This window comes from Narcine bancroftii, chromosome 5, assembly GCF_036971445.1.
Source record: "Narcine bancroftii isolate sNarBan1 chromosome 5, sNarBan1.hap1, whole genome shotgun sequence".
Taxonomy (NCBI): Eukaryota; Metazoa; Chordata; class Chondrichthyes; order Torpediniformes; family Narcinidae; genus Narcine; species Narcine bancroftii.
The window spans coordinates 112,092,313-112,102,093 of record NC_091473.1 but is presented as its reverse complement, the minus strand read 5'-3'; the positions used below and the strand labels follow the sequence as shown (position 1 = coordinate 112,102,093).

Below are 9,781 nucleotides of genomic sequence, written 5' to 3'. Positions count from 1 at the left end.
ACCCCCGCGCGACAATGCAACATCCCTCGTGCCGCCGTCCCTTCGATCCCTGCGCTTAACCGCCCTTCGCCGACGCCGCTGAAGGGCGTTCACTTCCGTGTGCCGCGGCAGTGCCACACCAGTAATGTGGGGCAATGAGCGGCGGCCGGGGTGGGGCGCTTGCGCGGATGACGTAGGCAGGCGGAAACAGCCGGTCCTCACTGCGTGATCAGGCTGTGCCGGGTGAGGGACGAGTTCGGCAGCGTCACGGCGAATAAAGAACGAGGGCAAGTTTGGTCGGCCACGGTAAGGCACTTCTGTGTGATTAAGGTTATTTTTAAAATCTCGTGCCGTCGGTGAGGTGCGTGCAATGCCGACTCTCTCCCGGGCTGGGCCACGGGAAGCGATTGCTCGCAGGTCGTGCTGAATGAAAAGAGGGCAACAGCCTCAACGGCTCACTCGAATCTCTGGCGCCTGAATGCACTGGGGCGATGTTGAAAATGGCATCGTGCCCACATACTTGGCGAGAAGATGCCGCTAAAACCTGCCTCCTGACGAGCTCACACGAGTTGCTGCTCTCCTGGCCTCATTTGGGCACTTCAGACGCTCCAAAATTGAGTGGAGGCAAGTCATTGGGCCAGTGGGACTGCCTGAGAATGAGCTGCAGATATGCCATCCAGAACAAAATCTGGAAGTGTTGAAAGCACAGCACATTCTCTCCAGCCGTTTCTATTTTTAATATAGACATGGAGCGCCAATAGGTCCAAAAAAATATCTCTGTCGTTCGTTCACGTCCGTATAAAACTGCTTCACAATGTGTTGCCACGGGAAACCTATTGCAGTTGCTTATTTCTTTAAATTCTAGGAAATGTATCCAAGTTTGTTAACTCCTTCCTAACTAAATGGCTTTCTGTTGCCCTTTTCTCCGTTTTCTGTTCAATGGACCATTATTATCTATCTCACGACTGGATTTGGAAAACTTGTGACATTAAGAGTATGATTGTGAGGATTCAGAGATATGGAATGATCTTGTCCTTTTATTTTCAACGGATGATATCAATTATTAGTTCACGTGGTAATTGACAGCAAAAATAATCAGCTGGTAAGAAATGAATGAAAAGAAAATATGTGAATATCAGTGAAATCTCACACCCCTCCTCCATCCTGTTTATCATATGGAAGGAATCATTTTGAATTTGGAGATTGTTTATTCACAAGTGTTTTGCTTCCATTTTGGTGGGCAGGATGTGAAAGGTTTTAAACCAATTTTTAAAATCAAAGCTGATCTTCAGAAACTGCTCTAAGGTAATAAATAGGAATGTACCTATTTTAACACTAATATTTGATGCACAAGGAATTGTAGACTTGTTCAGACCTTAAGCCAGTTCTTTAATTTCTGAGGGAAAAAAATTGCCAATGCTGAGAGGTTCATGTAGCCCAGGCCATTTTTTTCAGTACTTTACTCATTTTTTTTAAAAAGGAAACAAAATGATTCTTCCATCAAGCAAGTTATTTTTTTAAAAAAAGAAAACAAACTTGCTTGATGGAAGAATCATTTTGTTTTCTGTTCTACAAGTGATAGTTCCTTTCCTCCATCTCAAACCTAAATATCAGTACAATACTCAAACCAAAGAGAGTATGTCCTCAAACATGATTTTTATTGAGAGGTACTATTTGCTCCAAGGCTGTGACTTTAATTGGCTAGATCAAGTTCTGCCATTGGTAATAATCACAAGAATTTCTGATAAACATACTTTTGGCTTCTACTTTTGTGCCTTACAGCAAGAAAATATGAAATGCACAGAAAATTAGTTGGCCACCATATCTGACCAACTGCAATACCACTCAACTATATATAACTTTTTGACTCAAAAATGGAAAACCTTGGAAACATGCAGCATTTATGGAAAGAGAAACTTTTTTGAAGAGTGTTTGGAAAAATTCTCTCTTTTCGCAGATGCAGCCTGACCTGCTGAGTATTTGCAATGTTTTATCTTTAAAATTTAGATATACAACACAGTAGCAGGCCATTTCAAGCAGCCCAATTTACACCCAATTAGCCTGCACCCCCCGGTACATTTCAACAGTGGGCGGAAAACTGAGGCCCTGGGAGAAAACCCACGCAGACACAGAAGAACATACTAACTCCTTACAGGCAGCATGGGATTTGAACCCCGGTCCCAGTTGCTAGTGTTGTAAAGGTGTTGCACTAACTAACCCCTTCACCAAAATTGTGTTGCTCTTCAGTTTCAGATTTCCAGTGTGTCTGCAATTTTCTTTTGGCTTTAGTATGTAGAGTCTTCAACATATCTATTTCATTTGAATGGGATTACTATCCTGCATGGTTTTTTTTCTCATGTTGTTTTAGTTAATGTACTTTAATGTGGTTTTAAATTTTTTAATTGCTTAATATTTTTTAATCTATCTGACTGTGTGGCCACTTCAAAGGTGGGTGGGATGCATAGGGTTGTGGGCGAAGTCCAGCACAATCTGCTATATTCTCTCTCACACTTACTTGATTAGTATGGTTTTCTTTGGATGCTAATGTGCCAACTATTAAAAGTAGATTGTATGGTGATTTATGAAGTTTCTAAAATGTTTATTCACATTTGTGTCTTGAAGATTTTCAAAAGGTTTCTTCTTGTTTAGGTTAAAATGTCTAGTCCTGATTATGTTGTGCTCAGTACTGGACAGAAGATGCCTCTCATTGGGCTGGGTACATGGAAAAGTGCACCTGGTGAGGTAATCTGACAACATTTTATTGACTATCTTGAAAAGTCTCAGTTGAATATGGCACATAATGCATCTGTCCTGTTCCATATTTCTTTCCTCTTGTCTGACCATTCCAACTTCAAGTGCATTAGCACATAATAAATTAGCTGTGAAGAAAAATGTATTCAGGTTTATCAGTTATAGTGTGCAGCAGCTAAGACTGATCTTGACCCTCAGCTAAGGTGTACAGAAAGATATATTGTAGAAATGTTATTTTGAAAAATTGTCATACATTTTTCAGTACTTTAAATGAGTATTCTCCTTCAATGGGCTCTTAATTGTAGATAATAATTTAAATAATGTATATAAGTTGAATTATGCCTCTTAAGAAAATTAATGAAGTTTTTTTTAAAATGGATGGAATTACCAATAACATTATTGGGAAGAGTTAATTGTATAAAAATGAATATATATCCAAGAGTGTAGTATCTTTTTCCAACATTGTCCATATCTCTTCTGCAATTTTTTTTTAGATGATGAGAGTTTTGCTGGAAATATTAACATGAAAATATGAAATAGGAGGTCTGCAACTTCCAAATTTTAAAAACTATTATAAAACTACATAAATGAGATTCCTCTTTTTTTGAAGAGGGAGAAAAACTAGCATGAATTAAAATAGAGATGGATAAGATGGGAGAGAAGATACAAGAAGATTTTATATATAAATGGGAACTGAGATTACTATCTGGAGACAAGGATATACGACTGTTGAAGCATTTGATTAATATTTGGAATGAATAAATAATGAAATAAGAATAAGGAATTTTGGGCTAATTAAAAAGCCTTTGATTCAAAATAGATATATACCATTGATTGGGAAGGGTTGTGGCTGTCATGTGACAGCACTGTTCCCTACCTTGTCGGAGGGCACACTACCTGCCAATCAAAGTTTCGTTCTGGCCCACTGATTAGTGCACATCTTGCTGTTGGATCCATGTAAATTACCTGGACTTCACTCTCCAGCCTGCCTCAACTTGGTCTTGGGACATTGGCTGTTGTAATTGGATTAACCCTCCAGCCAAGGAGTCATTAGCTCCCTGAAAATTATGTGAGCTTGTCCTTCCAGCACTATAAAGGTGCCATGTGCTCTTTGTTCCCTCTCTTTGCCAGCTTGGGACCACCCTGCTTCAATCCAGGCCTAGAAGTATGGAAGGATGCTGGAGAAACGTGCGTGCGTGCGCGCGCGCGCATTGTCCCCATGCTATTTTCCCCACATTCGTTATTAATTGTCCACTGTTTCTTTCCAACAGCTACTGTAAACTGTGTGTGTGGATGCTGCATCAGTTACCATTTCCCACACTTTCTTCTGTAAATAAAAGACTTCTCTGTAGCAACTACTACACAGAATGAAACACACTATGACTACATTGGAGGTTTCAAACGAACTGTTTAATCAAACTTCACACGTGTCCCTTTAAGGGTGACGTGAGTTCCACCCCTGCATTGGCGGTGCCTTCGCCTAACCCACGAGGCACAGAGGTCCCCCGACGGTGCCATCTTCTCGCGGCTGCACTGCTGGCGTGGAGGTACAAGCGGGGCCGGTTCAGCACAAGGATGTGTGCCGCTACATCTCCATCAAAACTGTTCAGAGTCCTTGCCTTTGAGACCTACCAAATCTGTTTACTCACTCACAATAATTGGCGCTGCGATCAGCATCTCAGGGGTCTTGGCTGGATGCAGGTATAGAACGGGGGCTAAAAAGCCAGTGCATGCACCAAGGATAGGATTCCTGAGTGACGATGGAGAGATTCGCAAGTATGGGCAGTATGTTAGCAAACCTCAGCAAACCAGTGACAGGTCTGAGCAATTGGACCCACATGGTGAGAAACTTGGGCACCATATGGACTCCTTTCTTAAGAAGACAGGGTTCCCTGGAGTCAAAGGGGGTAACTTTTGGCAGTTTGCATCCATCCTGAGATGCCAGGTCAGGATTTATGCAGCCAGAAGGACAGCCACAACCCTTTATAGTGCTGCAGGAGGCTGCCCAGGCTCGAGCCAATGATCTCGAGGTTGGGGGCCTGAAGTTGCCTGCAGGCTAATACAGGGGCAAGTAATCCGCAGGTCTGGCTAGTAGCCAAACCTGCAAAAAAATCAGTCTTGTTCCGGCATAGTGGACCCCAAAAACCTGCAGCAATAGATATTCACCAGACAAATAGTTACTTAAACAAAAGTTGTTTTTAATTATCTTTAAACATGAAAACAAGATCACACTTTAACTTATCACTATTAACTTACTAATTCTAAGTGCACATGTATGTAATGTGTGTGTAAGTTCAGAAAAGTTTTTGATTCACAGTCCAATCTCAATTCTCATTCCTCCAGGTTCACTGGTAGCAGGCAATTCTTGTACTGTGCACAGAATTTAACATTTATAAAAGTTCACCAGGCTTTGGTGCTTGAAAGGTAAATGGTTACTGCTCAGGAAGGTTCTTGTCAGTTTTCAGAGAGAGATTTGTTATTCACTGCACACCCACAACTGATTCCTTTTTAAATCAGCCACTTCAGTGTCTTGCCGAAGAAACTTGCCCCCTCAGAGTTCTCCAGATGATAGCCTCTTTCTTTCAGGTCACCACAGAGTTCTTTTTTTGTTTCTCTTATTTCAAGTGAAACATTAAGCTGCCGGTCCTCTCCTCTTATATGAACCACAAGGGCTTTGATCAGGCTGAACTAAGCATTCACAACCTGTCTTCCAAATGGGGTTTTCCACAAATTTGCCAGCTTGTCCTGTTTTAGACCCTGCTGCTGCTGATGACTGTAAAACTGTAGAACTGATGTGTGTGTCTCTCTCTTACACTCTCTCACTCTGAGTAAAAAAAGCCTGTCTTACTCTCTCTGCTTGCAAAACCACATCACCCTCCTCGAACAGCAGGTTCCACTCCAGACAGTCTGTGGCTCCGACGAGTTCTTTCATCTGTTGCCTTTTTGTAAACAACAATCCATTAGTGAAGTCTCTTAGGCACTCTCCAAAGCTTTTGGAAAGGCTCTGGGGCCAACATGTCTAGCATGAGCAGAGCTCCAGTATTTTAAATAAGATCTGTTTAAAAGTGTTTGTATGTGACATACACTAAAAAACCTGCCCCAATTTGTCTCCCAAAAACATATCGATAATCTGTTATCCTTGACTTTTCTGTATTCTTTTACTTTTACTGATTTTCTTCCTATTTCTTTCTTGGGGGTTATTATTTGCGGGGTAGGTGTTTGGTAGGATTTATTGGGGTATAGTATGTAGCATGTAAAGCCAATTTGAATATATGATTGTCACTTTTTATTCTTGGATATTAATACATGCATGGACATTTAAATAAAATATTCAACAAAACAAGCCTTTAATTTTATATGACCTCATGCACAGATTTGCTGTAACTTGAGGATTTGGAAGAATCGTGTGCGTCTTCTGCACATTTACTTCAGTAGATCATTATGTTCTGATGTGCTTAAGTAGGTTTTCCTGAGTATTAAATGAAACAATTGTTCATTTAGTTTATCAAACTAACAGTTATTAGATGTCAAATTATAAACTAGGAAACATAGAAGATAGGAGCAGGAGTAGGTCATTCGGCCCTTTGAGCCTGCTCCGCCATTCAATGAGATCGTGGCTGATCTTAAAGTTCAGTACCCCGTCCCCGCCTTCTCTCCGTAGCCCCTAATTCCCTTATACTGAAGAAATATATCTAATTCCCTGTTAAATATATTCAATGAACCTGCCTCTACTGCTCTCTGTGGCAATGAATTCCACAGATTCACCACCCTCTGGGTAAAGAAATTCCTCCTCATCTCGGTCCTAAATGGTTTGCCTATTATCCTCGAACCATGGCCCCGGGTTCTGGACTCCCCCACCATCGGAAACATCCCTTCCGCATCCATTCTGTCCAGTCCTGCCAGAATTTTATATGTCTCAATCTTCTAAACTCCAGCGAGTACAATCCCAATTTGTGCAATCTTTCCTCATAAGTCATTCCTGCCATTCCAGGTATCAGCCTGGTGAATCGCCTTTCCGCTCCCTCCATTGCAAGAACATCGTTCCTCAGATAAGGCGTCCAAAACTGCACACAATACTCCAGGTGTGGTCTCACTAAGGCTCTGTACAACTGCAGTAAGATATCCTTATTCCTATACTCAAATCCTCTTGATATGAAGGCCAACATACCATTTGCCTTTTTAACCACCTGCTGTACCTGCATTGATAGAGTAATAAATTTCCTGACTGCACATGAATGTTATGTTTGCTATTCCAAGTAAATATCAAGACCATGTTTATGGTCAGTATCTCTTCTTATTCTCTTAGATTTATTTGAAAATAGACACCAGTATGAATTAAGAGTACCCTTCTGCATCTCTGCTTTAATACTCTACTAACAGAACATTTTGGAAATTTGGCTGGCCAAGTAGCATACTGTTGAAAACAGGAAACTGGCTACTTTCTGTGTTCCTTTTTTGCATTTTGCTGAAATTGGAACTTTCATATGTGCTGATGACTCGAAAAAAAACTTGCTCGTAACTTGGTGGTAATTGAATACAAATTTACCTTTCCTCTCTCAACATCTTTCCTTTCAGAAATGCTTGCAGATTAGATTGGCAGAGTAAATGTTAATTGAATGTCCCTCCTAGTTTTTCAGCTCCCTCCTTGGCAGAATACCATCCATTCATCAAAGAGATGGAATTTTCTATTTTGCTCAATTCCCTTAAAGGCATATGTGCTTTCAAATTTGTCAATTTTAACTTGATTGAAACTGCAAACCTGGATGCAAAGACTAACTTAATTATCAACATAAGCTGAATTTAGACTTGTAAAATTAAAGTTCATTGTCTTAAACTAATTTATTTGCATTGAATTTTGTTTTTATTCTGTTTTTAAAGGAAAAATTGTAATGCTTGAGTGCTGAAATTAGCATTGGCTTCATGTGTGGATATTAAGCTGTGGTAAACTGTTCAGTTTTCCAGATTCTTTAACTCCCACCACAGCACATATGAAACTGATTTGTCATTCATTTTGTATTACAACTATGCACCTTTTGAAGAGATGGAGTATTAATAATTTAGAATTCTTTTAAAAATATTTTTATTGAGTTTAACAAAAAGTCGTAACACAAGGTACATTAATGATAACAAATCAAATTGTATCATACCAGTAGTCCCTAGACTTCCGACCTATGCGAGTTATGTCCACCCCCACATACAACCAAAATTTTTTAAAACAATCTTTATTAAAACTACTGGACAAGAACATATTTTATATTAAAAGTACTGTAAACAATGGTTCTTGTCCCTAGTGGCAGCCCGAGTTCTTTGCCAAAGGTCCCTGTTTCCCCGACTTATGACCAAACCCAAGTTACAACCAATCCATCAGACCCTATTATGGTCGTACGTCGGGGACTACCTGTATATATGTCACATATCAATTTAAAATTAGAAGCATAACCATATTACATTAACCTATTTCGTTCAGGACATCCAATTCTAACAACAATCCATTAGTGAAGTCTCTTGAGCTCTCTTCAAAGCTCTTGCAAAACCTCTGGAGGCGATGTGTCTACCATGGATCAGAGCTCCAGTATTTTAAATGAGATCTATTTTAGTGTTTGTATGTGACCTAAGAAACCTTTCCCAATTTATCTCCCAAAAACATATCTATAATTCTCTGTCACAGGGTTGATAAATATTAATTTATTCTGAAATAACATTTATTTCTTTCCGTACAGATGCTTGCCATTTTTCTCCTCTATTGCACTAATTAATTTTTTGCACCTGTGTAACGCTGCTGAAAACAACGGATTTCATGACAGTAAATTTTGATTCTGAATATTTGCACCATCTCCTGTTTTAATTTCTAATCGTTTCTTGGAGTGACCAAAATCACTCAATAATGGAAGGAAACTTTTATTAACAATGAAACAAATTTGTCTACTCATCAATACATATCTTGGTGAGCACCACTCATTACAATGAGAAATTGTTAAATATGCGATTGGAATATTTAATTAATTAAATTTAATAGATCAGGTCTCCATCCTCCCTTGAGGTTAATGAGGTCTTGAAAACTTTACATTTCTTAGATTCTCTACCAAGTTAGGCATAGTAATGTTACCTTCTCATTCCACCACTCCATTCCCAGCAAAAGAGCATTTTGACAAATGCAGAATCACCTCTTCATATTCAAGCCTACACGAGTCCAGGACTTTCTGTCACTTAATGGGCAGCAAACATTAACTCAAAAAAAATCCACCTAATTTTTGTGGATTAATTGTGTACAGTCCAAAAAAAGTGCCAAGTCTGAAAATAATCATGTTATAATTCTTTGCTGTGCAGAAACCAGTAATGTGGCTCAATAGAATGGGCATGAACATAAAAGAACAATTTTATTTTCCATAGATGTGTTGCTTGTTCTTATAATACTTTGTGTGCACGAAAAAAATTGCTGTCGAGATATTCAACTTTCTTTTGCCTCCCAATATTCAGTCTCTAAAAGATTTCTTGTTCTCTGAATTTGCTAGAGCAGTAGATGTTTTTTCCCCACATTAGTGCAACTTCTCTTTTAACATTTTCAGTTCAAGCCATGAACATTTCTAGTGGATCATAAATCTGAAATTCCTGGGGTTTTTTTTCTCTGCCATAACAATACTGCAAAGCTATTATTTTGTATTGAAATTATTCACCAAATTTTAAAATATCAAAATGTTACAGCTTCTGAATAATCTTTGTTTTGTATACACTATTAATCTGCCAAGAGATGCTTTGCTTCCTTATTGTAGAGTGATTGCTATTTCAAAAATTCTTAATTGCAATACATTCTCAATATTCACGCTGTTAAATAGTGTTGACTGTCGGCAATGATTATAGTTGTTCTTTTGCTAAGGTAAAAACAGCTGTCCAGGAAGCTTTAAAGATTGGTTATCGTCATCTGGACTGTGCTGCAGTGTATAATAATGAAGCTGAAATTGGAGACCTCTTTAAAGAAATAGTTGGTGATGACAAGGTATGAGCTAAGGATTTAAATGATACTTAGTAAGAATCTCGTGCACAGATATGTTTG

General features: G+C 39.1%; 1 protein-coding gene across 4 annotated transcripts in view; it reads left to right on the top strand.

Annotated features, from left to right (window-relative positions):
* Nucleotides 1–4: 4 nt before the first annotated feature.
* akr1a1b (aldo-keto reductase family 1, member A1b (aldehyde reductase)) overlaps nucleotides 5–9,781 on the top strand; it is a 51,720-nt gene continuing 41,943 nt past the window's right edge. Inside the window, exons 1-5 of one of the 4 annotated variants that reach the window (XM_069938785.1) lie at nucleotides 5–285; nucleotides 973–1,081; nucleotides 2,629–2,721; nucleotides 6,722–6,812; nucleotides 9,605–9,724. In XM_069938785.1, the coding sequence (XP_069794886.1) occupies nucleotides 2,651–2,721; nucleotides 6,722–6,812; nucleotides 9,605–9,724 (282 nt within the window). In that variant the 5' untranslated portion in view covers nucleotides 5–285; nucleotides 973–1,081; nucleotides 2,629–2,650. The remainder of the gene's footprint in view (nucleotides 286–972; nucleotides 1,082–2,628; nucleotides 2,722–6,721; nucleotides 6,813–9,604; nucleotides 9,725–9,781) is intronic. The other 3 variants (XM_069938784.1, XM_069938788.1, XM_069938786.1) reach the window with 3 other exon arrangements.